Genomic DNA, 22111 nt, shown 5'->3' with positions numbered 1-22111 from the left:
TTCAACTTTTTTAGCAATATTTTTTACGCTCAATTTCGCTGTGACCGGAAATCGCAAACTCTTTTCAAACAATTTTCATGCCTTTTATTTCAAACAGTACGCATACGCACCGTTGTCCATGGTTTTAGTGGCCAGCGCTTTATTTTTATCAACGAATTTCAAAGATTTTTTGTGTCATTGCCAAAAAATATGATTTAGAGTTCCCAGTATTTATTTATGTTTCTCTGCTGTCAGTGGGAGACTGCTGACACGAAATCCACGCCCATCCGATATGTAGGTGTCATTTGTTTATAATGTACACATATGTATGTATATCTTCAATATTTCATTGAAAAGCATATTAAAGCATTGTTCAAAAGCTATTGAGCACACTGGCCGGGCAATATGTGGCCACCACTTCCGCTGGATGTCAAGCATGTGGCAGACAAATGTTCCTCTCGACCAATGTAGTCTTTGGCCCTTGGGCTCCACTGCATTGCACTTGACACGCTTCCAAGGAGCATTCGTAAGGACTTTGGACATTTTCCAAGGCAACGGAAGAAATCGGTTGCAATGGACTTTGCGCCAAATCCTGAGAGATTGCCGAGTGTGACTGGCATTTTTATAGGCTGCAGTTGAATTATCGACACATTTTCTACAACCTACTTCTGCCAAGCATTCTTGTGTTCTATTGACTTTTACAATCCCGAGTGCCGCACTCATTTAACTAATCAAAAGTAATTTTAATCAAAGGGAAACCTTCGCCGCTGGCCAGGCACAGATAACGTGGAGAGCAGACAAGAAGACGAAAGCAATTAAAGCCACGTGCAAAGTTTGCCAAAGGTTCCCGGGGTAAAACTTCTTCTAGGCGCCAAGGTGGGTGACTTCAAGAAGGATTGCTGCTCGATATTTTTTCCTTATTTGCCTTGGCAAAGATCAGAGGGAAAGTCCTGGCCCCGGCGAAAGTGGCCCGGGGACTTGAATTGCCAATCGTTGGGAGTAGATTGGTATGGGGATGCTGGGTTAAGCAAACTTAATTAATAAGGAAATACGCAGCTGATTGAAGGCGTGCACAGAGAGATAATGTGCTCATGAATAAACATTGGAGTCACCAAATCGTACATCAACAAGTCAAGAATTACATGGAAACATTAAATTTGTACGAAGAACATTTGATTTTGTGCCATTTTTGATTTTGTCTGGCACAATTACTTTAAATTTAATTTCTTTTATTTCATTTTAATTCCATTCAATTTTTTTCGAGTGCAACCAGGCATTGTGTGTGTTAGACATGGTCCTGCGTCGTGCACTGAATCGAAACTCATTAAAAACTTTCACTGTGGTTTCATTAAAGGCAGCAGCTGCCACGCCCCCGCACGCACTCACGCCCACTTTCGCTTCCTGATTGTCTTCTATTAATATGTCAAGGGCTGGGCAAAAACACACACGTTGTGCCGACAAATAAAATTGAATAATTAAAAGGCCCACAGAGAAATACGAACGCCAAGGAGGTGTGTAAAGAATGAAAGCTGAAATAGATTCAAAACAGCTGTCCTTTTATTTTTGCCAAATGCCAGGACAATCTGTTGGTGGTGCCCCTAACGAGAGAGACTGAGAGAGAGCGCGCAGATGGGGATCCCCTTGATTATTTGGAAAGGGGAGAAAGCCAGTGGCACAGACAAATAAAACAGAGATAATCGGCATGGCAAAGTGCACCCACCCACGCACAATAGACCAAAGCGACAGCTTGACAAACTAATAACAAAAGGCAAGCCCAACTGACAAACGCACTCGTCTGCTGGCCAAGTTGGGCACAAAAAAGAGCTGGCCAAGATCCCGGCTGCCAGATAGCCAGCAACCCAGCTACCCAACAACCCAGCAACTTAGATGCCAGATGCGCAGAGACCCAGGGACATTCGAGAACCGGAGGCCAGGAAAAGTACTCCTTAGCCCCCGAGGCTTTTGGTTAGCTCATTAAAAATGAGAGCCACTGTTTTCATATGCCAACAAGTGCCAAAGTCACAATTTTAATTTAGCCTAGACAAGGACAAGGGAATCCCCCTACTATTTGTCATGGTCAGGAGTGGGTTGGTAGCCGCTGTTCTGTTGTCCTGGTTCTCTTTGCTGTTTGCATAATCCCACTCAAGTGCCCACACTCATCCATCCAAAGGGGGGCCCACCCACATTACCAGCCAATTATGAGGCGGCTTACGGCACCCCAAAAAAACAGTTCGCAACTTTAAGCGACAGCTGACAAAATGTATTTTAATTAAAATTCAAAGAAAAGGCCCAGCCCAGCGCCCAAGAGTTCTGGCAAAACGAAAATTTAATTGAGCGCAGCCAGGACAAGGCAGGATACATTTTCTTCACGCCCTATAAACTTGCAAACAAGCTGATTCCGCTCTAGTTCGCATTCGCATTAAGGAATATAACCAAGTTCTTAAAGATCAACAAAGATTCCCGAAATATGTATTAAGGGCAATAAATTAGTGTCAAATTAATTTGCGAACCTTTATCAAATAATACGATTTCTGAGAAATTTACAAATTAAAGCATCATTAATAAATTGCTTAAGATTAAACTTGTCAATGGGATTACTTACGACATAAAACCTTCGAAACTAAACTGATATATATACCATAACCATATTGATCTTACGCTGAACTGAAAAAAACCCATTTAAAAGCATCAAGAAAAAAGGCGAACCGGCGAAATCTTTTAAAGTATTTTGTGCGAAATAATTTTCGACGAGAATGCAAATGAATTGTTGGCTAATTGAAAAAGCTTTCAGCACGAGCGCTTCGCTCGCTGAAAAAGGTCAAAAGAGCGGCGCGTTAAAGAATACACAAACATTGCGTATACGCGGTGTGGGTCGCACGCCTTTTCCTATTTGCAACAATTAGGCGCCAATCGCGGGCAATTATTAATTTGGCTTGGCTTTCAATTAAGCAATTTCGGCGCCGCACCGCTCTAAAACAAAAACCCCTTTCACCCACCGCCACCCACTAAAATGTTGATTGTTCCACAAGTTGATTTTTGGGTGGTTTTTGGTATGGGAAAAGTTGGCGGAACAAAAGGCGGAAGACGCATTGAAAATTGGTCCATTTATGGTCCCACACATGTGTGTCTGTGTGAGTGCAAAATTTCTTAAATTTTACGATAGGATGGCGGTAAGAGCTAAAAATGCCAAAAGTGCTGCACCCTCCACCACCGAATCGGCAAAAACTTTTATGCTAATTTCCACCCACCGAAACTGGGGAAGCCAGAAGTTGGGCTGGATTGGCGCTGGATTCAGCATCAAGTGGAAAACTTTCACAGTATCCCAACACGGTCGACACAGTGTCGAAGAAATGTTTGTTTAGAATTTGGCAGAGCGTTATTTATGGCCCAATAACTTTTAACTTCACATGCGGCCCCCTTCTTGGCTGGAAATGCAAATTAGTTGCCATTTGGCCAAGACTCACGTAGAGTCGGCTCGCACAATGGGGCCAAATAAATTTAATTGAAAAGCCAGTCGGCCAGTCGCTTCGCGATGGAGGGGGAGGTGTGGTCCAGCTGGGCAGGTAAAAACGCCTGGCCAACGTTCTCCTCAAAGAATGTCAATCGAATCGATTGAACAGAACAGAAACAGCAGCCGCCAGTCAAAGTGTTTAATTAATACCTAAATAATTGACAGCAACCATCTTTTGGCAAGCATTTTCAGCATTCATGTTAAAACCACCACAACCTCCCCCCTTTTTTCCTTTTCCCTCTGAAGTGGCCATTCCGAAGGTTAAGGCTACGCCCACGCACTCAGTTGAACATTTTCATCTAGGGTACACAATTAATTTTCCAACAAGAATGTCTGGGAAAACATTGAAACATTTCTATATTATGAAACTCAATAGATTTGTTGTTACGAAGTGGTCGATTTTTGTTCATTGCCCTTTTTAATATGTTTTAAATAAACACAAAGGCAGTTTTCTGCGAAACAATTATCTCAACAGAAATGTATTTTGAAAATCGTGTTCTTGTTGGCACAAATTAATCTTACAACCATTAACAAAAATCAAACGCAAAAACACACATACATATCGTTGGAAAATTAGCACTTGCGTAAAAAACAGATTGTGGACAGATAATATAATAAATTTAAAGTTAAATCATTCTTTGGCCCAAGAAGCGCACATATTTTTTATCCAAGCACAATTGGAGATCCCCATAGCTAATTATTGGCCATAAAGTTGATTTAAGGCTTGCCACAAAAAAAGCCATTCAGCGATGCCCTCCCATTTAAGTCCGCAATCCTCCATCGCTGCACTCCATCATCCAACCTCCATCGCTGCCCCATGACGCCAGTCTCTTTTTGTGGGTCTATGGCGGCAGTGTCAAAGGTCGCTGTGAATGGTGGCACATAATTGCACTTGACAGCAAAACGACAGCAAAGGCAAGAGCAGTAGCTGTACGAGTAGCAGTAGCTGTATCTGTATCTCTACTGCAGTAGCAGGAACAGTCGACAGTCGCTGAGATAAGGAACAGTCAAAGCCCAGGGAAAACTGTGAAAGATCGCATAGCGAAATGAATTCAATTGCAGTTTTTCCGATGGCTGCAGCTCTCATTGGATTGTCACTGATTAGACTGTGGAGTAGAGAAGCTACCAGCTCCTGGCGCTTTTGATGCAGCGGCACAGATAATTTTCCATATATATATATATTTTTTTTTTTGCAAGAATGAATGAAACGTGAGCGGCGGCAGTTAACGAGTCTCGGCTGTAACCCTTTTTCGATTTGCTTCTGGTCGAATGGGAAAATTGGCAGAAAATGATCGGAGATCGCTTGTCATTACCGAAAAAAAAGATGGAAGGAGTGGCACAGGATAGTCGCGAATATGGGATACCCTGTTCCTAATACTTAACATATAAATATAAATAATTATGGTTAATTAAAATATATGCATTTTACCTTCACTGAATTCGTTAAGAGATCGAACTCAAATATCGCTGATAAAAAAAAAACTCATGACTCATTCAATATACCCTTTGTTGCACAGAGTACTGGGGCAGCATAATATTGAACACAGGCCGCATTCGATTGTGCTGCTTCATTTGCTTTGTTTGGGCCACTGGCCAAGCCCAGTTGGCCAGTAAACAGCAAACAGCTGTCAGCGGCCTGGAAAAGGGTCGGTGTTCGATGTTTGGTGGTTATGGGCCTGGTTTAGAAAACGCTTGGAAAGAGCGTGCCACGGCAGCTGGCGTTGCAACTTCCGCCATTGAGCGCTTCGCTAGGCACCCGCAACATTGCTGGCCGGGCCAACAGCTTGCACATTTGCGTGTGCTACCAATTTTGGCCAGAAACAGGGATGGCTGTCTAGTTGGGAGTGGGTGAGAAAGCATTTTCCTCGACGGCGGCTGCAAGAGCCTGTGCGCCTATGCCTGACTCATTGGCAGTCATTGGAACTCGTTTGCCACAGCTGCGCCAGGTGTAATTGCGAAATTCGAGCCAATTTGCAACAGAAAATTGTGTAATAGATAATAAATGAGTTGAGTGGAGTAGAGCATGTACCGCATTCATGGCCCACCGATCAGCTTTGTCGATTGGCCACCGCTGAATGAATGAACCAATGAGTGAATCATCATCATCATCAATGAGCTGGCAAGCGACACCCTAGATAAGCCAACCAAAGTCCGCAAGTCCGGACAAGTAATGGCCACTTAATCCTTGACGACCAGCATTAATGTAGCACTTGACACACATTAAACGCGAATACAGCCGCAGAATTATGGCCCAAAGAAGCTCAAGTAGGTGGCCAATAATGTCCCCATCTACTGGCGGTGCTAAGCCAAAGTGGAGTAACCCAAAAGCAGAATGATAGTATGGGGGGGAAACAAGAAAAATCGATTAGCTCAGCCAAGCAATCAGTTCAGAAATGAGCGGAATGAATCTGTAATAATCAAACAGAATTGGAAGAGGAATTGGCTTAATAAGAGAGAACAAAAAAAAAAATGGAGAGGTATCACGACTTGGCCCCACACCCCATCGAATTCAAATGAGTGCCCCAGTCAGTCGTTGATTCCACCAAATGGAAACCATTTCCGCAAACTCACACACTCACGCACATCGAGGAATATCCTTTTAGAGGGGCGCCAGAATCAAGCCATAAAAGCATTTAGCCGATAATTTGCAATGAATATGATAAACCCAAAGCCATTTGTTGGGGCAAAGGAAAATTACATTTTCCGCCATTGGCCTTTATTATTTTTATAGCACTTTTAAGTAACTGAAGGAAAATATTGAATTTTTCTTTTAATATTGGACTCCAGCCGCAAATCGATGCAGAGCAGAGAAAAAGCGGGTATGCTATTAAAAATTTATTGTGCTCCCATACACCGTATGCATAAAGTCCAATTTCGATGGCGACAGCTTGTTTGTTTGCATTATGTGAATGTTATAGGCAACCGCCAAATGCATTTTGCCACCACAAGAATAATCAGAAATCCAGGGATGGGGATCCAACTCGGAATGGTGATCGGGTGCTAAAAACTGGATTTGTTGACGATGCCATACGATGATGCCGTGATGCCATTTTCCGCAGATGAGCTGCGAATTGAGCAAAAGTGCTGGCCATAAAATCGGGGCTGCGGTGAGGCGTGTTAATTATCTCATGTAAACCTGAACCAAATTGGCAAATGGCGCAATGCCAGTGAAGGAAAATCCAGCGCTAGAACAAATGTTTATCAAGATATTAACGAGCAAATTGAACTTTACACAAAAGGTTAAGCAAACACGAGAACGGAAATGCAAAAAAAAAAAATACTCTCTGAAATCTATGAAAAGAACTCTTTAAGAAGGCACATAAAAGGCAAACTTCTGGTGCGAAAAGGACTCTCGAATTTTATTTGCATTTTATGACTCATTTTTCACGCCCTCCTCGGAGGGCCTGCTGGTGTCAGTTGCGGCTGATAAAAGCCAGGACCAGGAGCAGGACGACCAGGACCCAAGTTAAATTGCAGGCCGCATAATCCTTTTTGGGCCGTCGTCCCTTTTGTCGCTGCCAATATAATTTATATGTAGGAGAAATGCTTTTGAAATGCCCACGGCCTCAACGGAAATGCCAGATAATTGAAATTGATATATGACGAGGCACCCCACAAGCGGAGTATCTGTCCTCTTGTTTCCAGAGCTTCTAAAAACAAAACGAGGTCTGCCTTCGCAGATAAACAGGGCAGCAAGAACAGCGGGTGGATGGGACTATATTGCGTATACGCCCTGTACGTCTGTACGGCATTCATAATTTTGCGTACACATGGAAAATGGGTAAACACAACACGAAGCGAAAGGAAAACTGAGGAAAATCCAAGGCACACACAAACACACACACACACACACTTTCGTAGCACGTGGACCACTGGCATGTGTGGCCGTCTCCATTTTATTTGTTTTTTAATATTTTTATGTGCCCCCGTATTCGCCAGTATTTTTCTTTTCTTTCGATTTATTTTTCGGTGCGATTTTCCTTGGTTTGTGTTCGGTAAAAGTGGAACATATGCGCTTCACCTTCGCCTTAATTAATATTATTTTGTAAATAATAATTAATTTTACCTCGAGCGTAGCTATTTTCATTCCGAAAATAAAAATAATTTCCCATCGTGGAAAATGAAAGATGAACATGATTTCATAGTTTATATTTTCCGAGAGACCGTTCCGCGCGATGAGGGAAATGATAATTAACATGATTTCTATATGGACCGGAAATTGGATTTTCTGGAATGGATATCGAATCTGAATTCTTACTTCTTTCAGTTATTTTAAGCGGCTCCAAGTGAGGAAATATCAGTTGCCTGCTCCTTTTCAGATAAATAAATAAACTTTTTTTGGCCAAACTTTAAACCCCTTTGAATTTGATCCAAACCATCAGCGTTATTCCACTTTGCTTAAATAATTGATGAACCAAAGGGCCATAAATTCCCCATACGCATGTCGGAAGTTGTTGAGCTCAAATAAATCGACTTGAATCGGATGCAATCGTATAAATATTTCATAGGGCAGCAGAATTGGCCAAAATCACGGGCAAAAATCCGTGTTAAGCATACGCCGTGTTGCCAGGCGCCAAACAAACAAACAAGCCGACAAAAAAAAAATACATATAAAAGTGCGAAGAAAACAAAATTTCGGGCGCCGGTCGTTTTGTGCGTGTGAGAAAATAATTTATACACCTTTTGAAAGATTTATGCAGCATGGCTCTGGGGCTCGGGCAAAAATCGCGAAATCAAAGCGTGAAATTCAATTAATCTAAGCAGTAAAGTCGATGGCAAAATCCCAGAAATTCCCATACGATATTCAACGGCTTCAGGACACTCTATTCGTTAGCACTCGTTAGTTGGCTCTTGGTGATTCATAACTCGCATAATTCGCACTGGACACTCTGACAGATGAATCAGATGAAGTTTCGCCGCTGACACAGCACAAAAGTACATATATTTTTTTTTTTTGGTCTTTTGGAAACTGCAGTGGGTTGGGATCGTTTGGGTTGTTCATCTTATTTGGGTTAGCCATCGAGTGTATATGGCAAATCGCTAACGGTAACGGGTATATTCACCGTTTGGGCCAGAAGCGAGTCCCAGCCAAAAGCCAAAACAAACAAACAAACGACGATGCCAAAACAAAACTGAAGCTGCAGCCGAAGCAAAAGCAAAATAACAAACAATGCGAAAACTGCAAAAGCGTAACAGAGTGCAAAACTTTTTTTTTCGACTTTTTCCCTATGTTTTATGCTTATGGAAAAAATGCAAATAATAGTGGAGTTTTTCTTTTCTGAATGGTGGAAGTTGAGCGGCGGCAGGGAACTAAGAGCACGTGCATGAAAATGCAAAGAAAAACCTGCTCTACACAAGAAAAATATTCCATTGTTAATATCCCTCATACTTTTGGGGATTATACTTAACTTTGAATGGGATATTTTCATGCAATAGTTTGGAAGCTAGAAATTTCTGACAAATTTTCCAATTTCATCATAAGCATACAAATAACATTTGTATATGTATCATTATCATTTCCTATTATTTTATCCGTATGCAAATACAACATTTTCAGTGTACCTCTTCAACTGTTGTCAAAGCATAAATGTTTGCTGTAATTTTGAGCTACCTCCGCCTTTCGGAACGGAAAATCGAGTGGATTTAATTGGCACTGCAACTGCAACTGCTGCACAACTCCAAGTGCAATGCCATGCCACACAAACAAAATTATGCAAAATACCTGGCTCACTGATAACGAAACAATGTTGCCTGGGATACGTGAGAATGATGCGACTAATGTTGCAGATGATTTGCATACAAGGTTTGGCCAAAGTCAATGGCCGAACAAAAGGCACTCATGACATGAACTTGCCACATCCCCATCTCACACAAATTTTCCCTGGGCAATGAAAATCACCTTTCATTGGGGCGCACAAGCTCATCAATCTTGCAGGCAAAATTAATTGAAATTTTGGTCAACCGCATGTAACTGATCGAATCAAAAGCAAAATCAAAAGAACAATAATAGCAATAATAACAATAATAACAATAACAACAGCAAACAGGAGCAGCTGGGCATGCAAACAATTTCCACACATTGAACAAAAATAATAAACAAAGGAGGATAGCAAAACATCGAAGGCAGAAAAAACGCACACAAAACTAAACAAATGCTCAGAATGCGATGCTGTATAATTGAACACGATACCCAGACAATCGTACACAAATGGAAATTTTGTTTACAATTTTTACCACCCTCTATATAGTATTATATACACATATATATACATATGTATATATGTATATGTCAGCATACATAACAAAAACAAAGCAGTGCGGTAATTGTGACAGTTGACTAACTCTTTGAGTTGAAAACTCTTTATTGCCGCTTCCGTCAACCGCAAAAGCATTGAAAAATGCTGAATATACATTAAACCAACTACACCAAAAGCAAAATGTGGCAAACAAATTTAATTGCATTTACAAATTGTGCAGAGCAGTTTACTCGCTCAAATGTCACAATCGTAAAATTGGAAATTCGAGATGTTTGAATGATTTGAATGATTGTATTTACTCGCAAATTTCGAAAACTGATGCAGCGGAGATTTCGATTTACACAATGCGAATTTCACAAAGGAATGTAAACAATTCTGCGGAAGACGATCCCAGACAAACAAGCAAAAATATATATTCAGAAATCTAAAAACATACAAGTGAATGATATTTAGCCAAAAGTAATTCCACAATAATCTTTGCATTATTATTACAAATTATTTCTAATGAGATACTTCATTTAACTCAAATCTGGCCAAATCTATATAAATAAATGAAATGAAATGATAGTAAGCAAGTCCGTTATGTGTAAATCGTATACTTTTGCCATGGATCACTTAAAAAGTTATACTCTTGTGTAGAAAGTGTGCTTCAAAAGTTACTGATCTGTTTTAAATTTGTGCGCTTTCCAAGCTGCCAAGCTGCAAATGCTTAATTTATTGAAAAATAAAAACACTCCAAAAGGCGATAGATCTCTTTTTAAAGAAATACTCCTATAGACAAGTGGCCCAACCCAATCCTTTCAATTATAAATAGATTCCAATGACTCACCTTGGCCTGAAATGTGATGCCGTGGAAGAAGGCCTGCTCGGCGTGCAGCGGCACCCGCAGATCCTGGTCATCCTGGACCAGATCGTACGGCGTCGACGGCATTCTCAGATAGTTCAATAGCACCGATTCGGACCACTTGTAGTATCATGAAATGGTTTTCATCTTCCTCGTGCTACGCTTTTGCAGCTGATGGCGCAATTGCCATAAAACGCCACTTGGCCGACGCTTTGGCTGTTGATTTTGGCTGCTTGGATGCTGTTGCTGATGGCCCTGTATCTGAATCTGTGTCGGTTGATTCAGATTCAGATTCAGATTCGGATTCTGGTTCGGATTCAGCTTCAGATTCGGACTCAGTTTCGTATTCTGCTGGCTGCCTTCGAGTTGGCTCATGCAAATTGTGGTGGGGCGACGAGCGCTCAGTGATTGATTTGCTATTGCTATGACTCTATGCTGTTGGCCAAAACCCTCCGAGTACCCGAACCGTCTGTTTTGCCAAGTTGAGCGCTCTTGCTTAATCTCAATTTATGAGCTTGCGGTTACTGTGATGCTGGCAAATTGAATTGCGTCAGTTGGATTCTTTGGCCGTACTGCTGCTTTTACGTTGTTTTATGAAATCGTCAGTGTCTGCGGTGTATCTGCAAGTGGAAAGAAAACAGATACAATATCCGTGATGAAAAAGTAGAAAGAGGCATTATTCTGCTGTAATCAAACGACGCCTAATCGCTGTGACTTCGTCTATCCATCGATCTGTCTATTAAAGTGAGTCATTAACTGAATGATTTGAGTCAGCTTCGGATTCGCTGGAAAGCAACAGCATGCTAAACACGAGCTTTAATTGACTCACTCACTAGTCGAGCTCGTGGTGCGATGACACCGTTCCGAATCGAATTTTGAATTGGTCTTTCGATTCGCATTGGAACTTGGACGCCAGCCCACCTACATACACGTGTCGCATTCGAGCTTTGAATTCGTAATTCGATTTGCTGCTCAGGAAGTGTGTGCACTTTAATTCAGCTCGGCCGATGAAATACAATATTACGTATTTTCACATGGTTATAAACATAATTCAAATAGGCAACTACAGTAATACGACCCTTTGATCTAATTTATTATTCTATTTCCGAAGATTTAACACATGGCTATTTTAGGTGGAGTATAACAAAAGGTTATTTATAGTAACTTGCTTAATATGAATATGTTAATATATTACACCTTTCACTATATTAAGTGCCCACTGTAAGCAAACACAGCCAAACTTTAAGCTCAACTACTGATTATTTGCTACTTTGGTCTCTTTGTTCGTCTCTTTAATGTGACGTTTGAATTTACGGAGAGTCTGCACTTTAATTAGACATTAAATATTTATATGATTCACAACTTCGCTGGCATTTTGTTAGTCTTTTTGTTATAGTTTTAAATCAATATTAAACTGGCGGCGTAATTCCGATTTAATTATTCAGTGTTGTCAGACCTAACATATTAAATTCGGTTGGTTAAATCTTTATTGAGACTTGATAAGCTGCTTAATGTATAAAATTTTCTTTTGTTCTTATTATAAACTTTAATTTAGCGTTTAACTTTTTTTCTATGCTTTTTCTTATTTCTATTCTTTCACTCATACAAATGGTATTATAATTAGTTCCATAAATTGGCATCGCACTGACCCCGTTAATTTTGCATAGGTTTAAATTGTGCTCTCTGATGATGCAAATAGTCAAAAATCGCAGAAATATTGCTATTTTGGAATAATAAATAATACGGATTAAAAAATATATTTAATTTTTGATACAGATTAACACTTTGGTAATCATTATTTGCTCTATAGTTTCGGCTTTCATTTTAGTGAGTGTTTAATATATTCAATTTTCTCATGGCCCGATTGAGCCGCTTAATAAGTTTATAAGCACCAACAAAAGTTTGAACTTAACGTCAACAGCTGGTTAGCATTCCCGTCTCTTTCCCACTGCCTCCGCCTGTCTCTTTCACCCCGCTATCGTGTGCTCTTTGTGCCGTCTTTGTCTTTTGGAGCCTCCCAGTTGGCGGAGTCAGTTGAAAGCCGGGCCAGAGGGTCACGGACGTTTACGCGTGTAAATGACAAGGCAGCCAAAGCGCAGCTCCAATAACAACAAAAAGCATCGGAAGCAACTACAAAAAAAAAAATACAACAAAAACAAGGGGCCAAAGAGATGACTTTAGTTGTTGCCTCGTTTGTTTATCTGGCTCCTTTTTTTATTTATTTTTTTATTTTTTTTTTTTTTTGCAAAGTCTCGAATTGCTTGGCAATGTCTTCTCTCCAGTGAATAAATATGCTGAGCCAACTTTTTAAACTCATACCCCATCTCTTTCACTTTGCACATTGCCTCTTTGTCTCGCATTAAGTTATCAATTTTGGTGTCGATTGAGTTCAAATTGCCAGCAGCTGATACCCGCCGAGACCCACTCCATCCACTCCGATATCGGATTGGTTTGGAATCGAATGGAGGGCATTGGGTTGAGGCTGGCCGCCAGTTGACACTTTTCGGGGAGCGACATAAATCAGCTTTGTTTTGAGGTCAGGCTGCATTCAGGCGGGGATTAGGAAGGTGTAGACGCTTGACCCGTAGAGTTTACCCTAATGGGGCTTCTGTTTGGAAATTGTTTGAGTTCAGATTGCTGTAGGTTTGAAAGGTGAATATGTCAAGGAATTTCAATGCTATTTCTAGGAGCTTTTTCACAAGGTAAATTTGCTAATTTGTTATTATTATTATTATTATTTCTGTACTCTACAGGCTTACAAACACTTATCTCAGGTTTATTCAAGTATTTTTAGAGCTTTTCAGAAAATGTACAAATTTCCTTTGAAGTTCTTTACCTCCCATTATATTTCTACGTTCAAGCCCTTTGCCTTGCTCCATATACTTCCTTGCCTTCCTCCGACCAAAAGTTCAATGTTCTTTCGCCCACAGGCATATATCATCGCGTTAGGAGCTAGATATATGTATGTACGTAGCTACCTTAGCTCCTCCGCCATTTTGTGGCCACACACACACAGATACACACTCCTACTTATATGGACAATAAGGTTCAAGTACCTCAAGAAAGCGGGCTGCACATGCGTTGTACTAGACAAAAAGCCAGCCAGCGAAATGTAAGAGACGGCACTTAGGTTGCCCAGCACTTAGCACCCACCTCCGTCAGTGCCACGCCCCTGCCGCCCACTGGTGGTGCAAGCAACAAACTCGAACCTCCATGCTACGCACGTCGCTCTTCGGATTCTTCTACCATCTATCTTCTGGCGAACGAGCAGCTATCGGTTTCGCATTGTTCGGCGACTCGTGCTTCTTTGCACTACACTTAGCAAAACGGGGGGTATTTCTATTAAACGCTTCGAATTAAACAAAAGTAATAAAAGTAATTAAAGTAAAGAAAACAGATATGTTTAACCGAAGATCATTGAAATACTTTCTCAACATCGGTTGTCAAGTGCAACAACTTTTCCCAACTCCGATTTGTTCTTGCGCCGGCGCAGCAACAACAAATGCAACTGCCACTGCAACAACTGCAACGCGACTGCGCAGCCAGCTGAAAATAAAATGGAAAAAAAAAACTCGAATCGGCTGCAAGTGAATGACTTGGCGAGCCCTGAAAGGCGTGCTTCTTGGAAAAGAAGCAATCGAGAGCCGAAAACCGGTTTTGGACTGGGAGCCGTATTCCGATTCGGAGTCAAAGTCTTGGTAACTTACACGCTCACTTCCTTTCCGGTTCTTGCAATATATGTGTACGAGTTATAAATATATACGTATGTACAAGATATCTGAGCAGATATTGGCCAAAAGCGAGTGCAAGCGGGATGGCCAGCAAACAAAGCCCAACTGCAGTCAGCTGCAATTTGTGGCCGTTTTTCAAGTTTTGCACTCGAACTTGCAATTACGTAGCAGCGAATGAAGCGAATCGCTTGCCAGCTTTTGTCATGCCCCAAACGAATCGAAAAAAAAAAAAAATGTAAAAAGATATTTACTGCGCAGTCGCAGCCTCCGCGGTTGCAGTTGCACTTGCCGCAAGCAGTTGTTGCCGAGCGATTATGCAAGAAAAAACGAAACTGGTCGCGGACTGATTGGTATTTTGAGTATTTTTTTCGGGAAAACTTGAAAGCAAAAATTGCCAAGTTCCCGTGCTGGTAGCTCACTGTTTGTTATTTTCTTTAATAAACATATGAACAACGGCAATTAAACAGATACCGATGCCTAACAAAAGCCAGCTGCGTTGTCTCCGTTTTGGCCAAGAAAGTCCCGGCTGCGAAGGCATCAATCTTGTTTTCGATTTCACAGAAACTAACTGCCTGCCGGAGACGGGGTAGAAAAAAAAAGGCAACTTGCTTCGCCTTAGAAACTCGGTAGATGGCCAGAAGATCCCGATCTGCCGACTGGATTGTTCTGTTCGGTGTGTCTCGCCATTGTCGTTTTGGCCACATACATATATTTATGAGGCAGACATGCCAGACATCTGGGGAAGAAGCAGAGAAGTCGGCTGGGCGATGCAAAACTTTTTGCCTGTGTATCTATAAGATACATTTTGTTCGAAGAGCGAATGGACGTGTGTGTGTGCGTGTGTGTGTGTGTGTGTATGTTTGTTGAGCGCCTATAAATAGCAGCAGGCGGCCACTCAGCCAACCCCATCCCCTTCCGCAACGCACCTCAACAAAATCATTTTGGTCCAAACCAAAAAAAAAAATCAAACATAAATCTGTTGGGCAAAACAACGATTGCCAAATCAACTGGGAATGGCGAGGGGCTAGAATTGAATTTATACTTTTTTCGGGAAATTCATTCACTTTGGGGATCATTAGCTAAGCGTTTTAAGCCCCAAGATACCATAAAATATAGCTCTAAAGACTTGGACTAACCTTGAAACCGAACTTTGCCATAGTAAGCATATTTCAAACTAAAAGATATTAATGATCAAACAAAGAGTGGGGAGAGCAGACAATCGAAATGTTGGTGGGTCAGTTATCAGCAATTTTGTCATTGCCCTGAAATTTATCGTTTATTATGCGTTTGCCTCGCCGGTTTCCGTGTCAGTCTGCATTCGTGTGTATCTTGCAGATGCATTTCACCAGAATCAGAATGCTGCGTTGTAAGCGGCAATCAAACAGTTTTCGTACCGAAAAAAAAACAAATGTATATAATTTATATGCATATGTATTGCTGTTATTGTTGGGCAATAAATTATAAAAATAATAAACACGCTGGTGGCCGTATTCCGCGTTTCATTTTGGCACACATTCAACTAATATCTCGCCAGATCTGCACTGCAGCCCAAAATGTATCTAGAACGCAAAGCGTCGCGTAATCAGTTTTTTAGCTGCGACCTGCGAAAAATTCTCATCTTCACTAGTTTTTTTTTCAGAGTCTAAGCGAAAAACTTTCCATTTCTTTGGCGGCGTGGGTGGTTCGAATAGTTCTCGAATGTCATCGGAAAGTGAGGACTCACCGCTATAAGTTTTTTCTTGTTTATTCGAGTATTTAGTTTCACAGATACCACACGCATACACACAAGCGCACAGTGAACACCTACGGGTATTTAACAGGTCTCGGCTCGTCTTCGGTTCTTTTATATTTTTTCTTAATCCCGCTTGGTGATTTCGAAAATTAACTGCCAATTCTCGGAAGACGAGGCTTTTCTACCTATCCAAAGCTCTCAGCTGAATGTTAATAAACACAGCGTTGTTTGAGTTTGGTTTTTTCTTTCTATTTTTTTTAGTGCGAGAGTTGGCGCCGACTTGTTGCTATGTTTGTTTGTGGAAGATTTTTGTCCTACCACGGGAATGAATATTAAATAACTTTTTTGCCAGTCTGCTGCTTTACACTGTTTATGCCATTTTTTTTTTTGCAAATCACCGTTTATTCTTTGCTTGCTTGCTTTCGAAACGGAAATGCTTAGATTATGATCGGGTAGAACTTCACTTTCGTCACGAACATAAAAAATGCCAGTGCAGAATTGAATTGGGAATGCCGTAAAACCCGTTTTCGAGAATGCAGCGCACGATAAATATGGATATAAGAATACCAATAGCTTAGTACCTTATGTATTTATGGATGGGGGTGGGCTATGTATGTTTTTGAATTTTAAATATTAACGGAGATTGACTCGAATTACGTGCGTGTGCAACGACGAAACCGATATGCGACCGTTACTTTTAGATTTAGATTTAGAATACAACCGGTATTCAAAACTTCAGAACTTTTCACGCTTTTCGAAGCGACGTCAGACAAAAACGATGACGTTGCGTATACGTATACGCTGGTGTCTGACCACAAAGAACGCCGAACAACAACTGCGGCAGTTCGGCCGTTTCGTTTAGCAGAAAAGCACTCTGGCGTATACAGGGTGCTTTTCGGGCAAACCAGTTTTCGTCGCTCTCTTAGCCAACGCTCTTAGTTTGCGCTCGGCAATGCTCGCTCTCTGCGGTAACGAAAAGCGAAAGCCGTTGGCCAATCAAATCGTCTCAAATACACGTGCTCGCTGATGATTTTCCACAGAGTTGGCCAAAGGGGCTGGTGGAGTGCGCGGGGAAGCATGGCCCAGCGTTTTGGCCAAGTTTCTCTGTTTTGGTTTTTGTGCGGCCAGAGTCTGTGGCTCTCTTCCAGTCGCCTTGTGAAGATGTGAAGACAGCCACAGGGTAAACATGGTCAAACATTGTCAAACAAGGGCTTTTATTGAGGAGTCTGGTTGGGCAAACATGGGAAAAGGATTTAAAATTGAAACACCAACTATTTAAAATTTAAATTGTAATTGCATTATTGAAAAAAGATATTAAAGCAAGCAAACTAAACTAACAAAACAGTAGTTCCCAGTAGGAAATGAAACACCTGCTGTTATCCCTTGTAGGCAAATAGTTCTTTACTTCCTTTTTTCTACGTTAAGTTCTTTACGCTGAAATCAAATTTATGTTACGTTATGTTATTCTTACGTTTATTTTTATTAAAGCATGAATCTTGAAAGCCAAAAAATACCTATACTAACCCTTTCCAACTAGAATATCCTAACAAATTGCCATTCTTAGCACAGACGTTTATCAGCAAAGTCCACCGGGGACCCTCTAAATTGTCCCGAATCAAGGTAGACAACTAAATTCACGGCATACCGAAAGTAACCTAATATATCGGTGGTTTTGGAGGCAGCCACAACTCGAGCTTGTTGACAACTCAGTTGGCATATCTGCCAGTATTCACGCATAATTCGTCCTTTTCCAGCGTATCCTGTGCGTGCGGTTGTGTTCGTGTGGGTGCAGAAATTGTATTCATGGGAAAATATGCAAAAGCATGAAGCCGCAATCATATGAAGGGCCAAAGCTGAGAAGACCGCAGAAAGGATGACAAACAAGGGCAAACTCGAAAAGGATGCGGCCCGGTTGTCAGGCAAACGAACACGGAACGCAGACAGATGAAGCAAGGATACGGATGCCTCCATACTTTTGCCATTTAGCCGCATTAGATGCCAGGATGTGCCAGGATACGGAATGCGGTCAAGGATTCGAGCGCGACTTGGCCGAGATGCAAAGAGAATGCATTCGAACTGGGCAAATATTTGCAGTATTTTAATTACTTTTTTGTCCAGAGTTTCTGCAACAGTGGCACAGGAATAGAGATTGGAAATTAAAACAGGCGAGGAACAAGTTCAAATGGCTGTCGCTGTATTCAGATACCAAAACCCTAACCCCCTCCCCCCCCCCTAGTTCACTACTTTTTTAATTAAAAAAGCGCACAACTGAAAATGGCGCCCGCAAAACGGCGAACAATTTCACACAGCTTAACGTGGCCAACTTTTGCGGCCAGGCAAAACTTTAAAATGCTCCCGAGTCACAGATCCTTTAAAGCCATTTCCCGAAAGCCGTTCAATCATGGAAAGTTTTCCCCCTGTGGCCTGTGTCAATTTTCACTTAACACATTGTCGAAAAATCTTAAGCAACCCTACTTAGGCAATCCCATCAACAAGGATACGGCTTCGGGTTTCAAGTGGTTACGAATACAAAAAAAAAAAAAAACTTTTCCATTTTCCCGCCCACCTTTTCGACCAACTTTTCAAGGATGAACCATCGAGTGAGCAAGTTTAAAGCCAAATCAATTAATAACTTTTCCCAACGCACATCCACACACACACATCTTTTGCCATTCGAGCAGCGCCTAAAAGCACGCTCATTATTTTCTGCATAAATTATATTACGATATGGAGGCAAAAGCCATTTGACATAAAAATTTACTGCACATGTTGTGCGATGAACAAGATGAGCAGACACGAGGCGAACTTGATAAGCTTCAGGATGAAACCAATAAATTTATTGTCGCACGGAGTCCTGAGTTTGGCAGCTGCTTTTTTTTTGGGGGACGATGCTCTCGTCCTTGTCCTTTGTGTTAACGCTTCGTTAAGTCTGCGTTAATTTATGTGGGCGTGGCTGCCTGTAGGCCAGAAGCCAAATGACTTTGATAAACCAAATTGTCTAGCGCTAGCCTCCTGGGGAAAAGTTGTAGGCCGTTAAATCCGTCTTAGCCGGAGAAATCAATCAGCAAAGCAAATAAATACAATTAATGTTACATTACGCATACGCCGTGTTGCACAGCTACTGAAATATCCTTGAGTCCTCGGGAAAGGAGGTCGTGTGGCAAAATTTATGCCAAGCAACAATTCATCGCAACTTTATGCATGTCAACGATGACGACTCCGAGGAGCAGGAAATGAAAAGTATGTCTCGACTTTATGCAAAAGCACGAAATAAGAGCAGACGAGTGAAATATGAATAAAAAAAAAAAGGGAAAATCAAATATGCACTCGCGTGAAAATTAATGCGACACGCTCCTCAAGCAGCTCGCACTTGACTCATTCAGTGCTTTTCTCACTCCTCACTCGCATTTTCCCACATTAAACTTGCTTAATTGAGGGAAAATGTAGGAGCATAATGAAGAAGCTAGCAGGCGCAAGTGGTAAGAACTTGTTGAAAACTTGATGAACAGTTTAGAGTTATGGCTTGTGGCTTGGCTAAAGTTAAAACAATACATAATACAAGCCAAGCAATTAGTAATTTGGCTCTACAAATGGCAAGTGGTATCAATCTACAGAATGCAATAAATATTGTTTGCAAACCGCATCCGGTATCAAAATCAATTGCAAACAAGCTTAATATGAAGTCAAAAGGATAAAGATACATACAGATATGCAAATTCTCCCGAAAAACAGTGAAGGCAATTTGCCAAGGCAATTAGAAATGTTCAAATATTCCAACCAAGACACAAATCATTGTAAAATATTCAACCGGAGATGGAAATAATTGACGCCCACTCACCCATATTTCCTCTAGCCCCATTTTCCTTAACTTATAATTGAGCCCGTAAGTAGGCACATTTAAGCCGTAAAACTTAATGCTAATGACGCCCATTTTTCAATGCCTGCAATCCGTAGTCCATTAGCGAGCCCCCAAATCATTTGTAACCTCCGTTAATTAGCGTTTATTTGAGAGATAGTGTCCGACCTGCCCGGTTTGCCAGACAGCCATTCAGCCAGGATATGTTGCCCATACTGGTACCAGTTTTGCTGCTCTTCAACGAGACAAGTTGGATCAACCCAATCCTGACCAGCATCTACAAGGACAGGCATCATGAAACGGTCCTTCTGCTCCAGCATAGCCAGCATGGCAATGCATCTGGCTTGGAGAGATTTCCCTGGCCGGTTTTCAGTTTCAACGAACAGATGGACTTCTATGTGCGTGGCAAGTACAACAGTGAAATGCTCGTCCTTATTTGGCAAACCGGAAATTCGGACTGGGACTTGGATTTGTGGCAGGCTCTCGACCGGAGTCTACTGAATATGAGGAAGGTGAGGGTGTTGCTATTGAGGAAATGGGAGAAAATCCCAACGGCTGACGTTGCCGCTACCGCTGAGCACCTACTTTTCCTTCATGTCGCCGTAATTGGACAGGGAAATAGGATATATCGACTGCAGCCCTACGCTCCGCAAAGTTGGCTGCAAGTAGATCCCATCGAATCGCCCATCTTCATAAAGATTCGAAACTATTTTGGCAGATATATAGTAACTCTGCCAGATCAATTTCCACCCCGTTCGATTGTATATCGCAATCCGAAAACAGATGAAATACAAATGACGGGCTATGTGTACAAATTTCTATTGGAATTTATTCGTATTTACAACTTTACGTTTCGCTGGCAAAGACCCATTGTACAAGGTGAGCGAATGAATTTGATTCTTTTGCGGAATATGACCCTCAACGGCACCATTAACTTGGCTATCAGCCTTTGTGGCTTTGAAACACCCAGTTAGTTGGGTGTTTTCTCGGATGTATACGATATGGAAGAGTGGTACATAATGGTTCCGCGGGCCCAGGAAATTTCCATCGCCGATGTGTATGTGGTGATGGTTAGCGGAAATTTCCTAATCGTTCTGATCATTTTCTACTTCATTTTCACCATTTTGGACACATGTTTCGGACCACTATTGCTCAAGGAACGTGTAGATTGGTCGAATTTGATGCTAAATGAACGTATGATTTCGGGAATTATGGGACAGTCGTTCAATATGAGTGCACGGAATACAATCAGTTCGAAGGTCACCAATGCCACACTCTTTCTACTAGGATTGGTTCTGAGTACCCTATATGCAGCACATCTTAAAACGCTTCTAACCAAGCGGCCTACATCGCAACAGATCTCCAACTTTAAACAGCTTCGAGATTCTCCGGTAACCGTGTTTTTTGAAGAAGCCGAACGATTTTACCTAAAACATGCATGGGACCGACCCATTCGCTACATTAAGGATCAGTTGAATTTTAGGGAAACCATCGAATATAATGCACTGAGGATGGGTTTGAACAGATCGAATGCCTTTTCCGCTTTGACATCCGAATGGATGATTGTGGCCAAGAGACAGGAGCTCTTCAAGCAACCGATTTTCACGGTTCAGCCGGAGTTACGAGTCATCCAGACCAGTGTCCTTCTATCGCTGGTCATGCAGTCGAACTCCATATACGAGGATCATATCAACGATCTGATCCATCGGGTTCAGAGTGCCGGTATTGTGGAATATTGGAAGCATCAAACTCTGCGCGAGATGATCACCATGGGCATGATCTCCCAAAAGGATCCATTTCCATATGTTGCTTTCCGAGAATTCAAAGTTGGTGATCTATTTTGGATTTGGCTCCTGTGGGTCAGTTTTTTGTTCATGTCCTTTGTCATATTCCTGTGTGAACTTTTGGTTGATTGCTTTATTAGCAAAACCCTAATTAGGAACAAAAGACCTCACTGAACTGATTGACTCATTAAAGATTACAATTTATGGCATGCAAACGTTTGATTAATTATGGTTACATGACCTTAAATTAGCCACCTGATTTGAACTTTCATTTGTGTGAACTCTAATTGGTTTATTATTATGCATAATCTTTCATGTTGATTAATATAATATGAAATTTAAAAAAAAATTTGTTTATTGGAATTACTTGGGATAATCTGTGGGATTATATCTGTAAGATTTTCAAAGCATGTTTAA

General features: G+C 41.4%; 2 protein-coding genes across 3 annotated transcripts in view; one reads left to right on the top strand and one right to left on the bottom strand.

Moving 5' to 3' along the window:
• The window catches only part of CG42673 (uncharacterized protein), a 49494-nt gene extending 32601 nt beyond the window's left edge, over nt 1-16893 (bottom strand). For both annotated transcript variants that reach the window (NM_001202149.2, NM_168352.2), the window contains exons 1-2: nt 16636-16893; nt 10577-11211 (exon numbers count right to left, since the gene is read on the bottom strand). In NM_001202149.2, the coding sequence (NP_001189078.1) occupies nt 10577-10678 (102 nt within the window). In that variant the 5' untranslated portion in view covers nt 10679-11211; nt 16636-16893. The remainder of the gene's footprint in view (nt 1-10576; nt 11212-16635) is intronic.
• A 3220-nt stretch (nt 16894-20113) lies between these two features.
• Nucleotides 20114-21868, top strand: Ir67a (Ionotropic receptor 67a; the record flags this gene model as incomplete). The annotated part of the gene is given in 1 exon segment (NM_140072.3): nt 20114-21868. A coding segment is annotated over 1 exon segment (1755 nt).
• Between the last annotated feature and the right edge of the window lie 243 nt (nt 21869-22111).

This window comes from Drosophila melanogaster, chromosome 3L, assembly GCF_000001215.4.
Source record: "Drosophila melanogaster chromosome 3L".
Taxonomy (NCBI): Eukaryota; Metazoa; Arthropoda; class Insecta; order Diptera; family Drosophilidae; genus Drosophila; species Drosophila melanogaster.
This window is presented reverse-complemented; position numbering and strand designations above follow the sequence as displayed.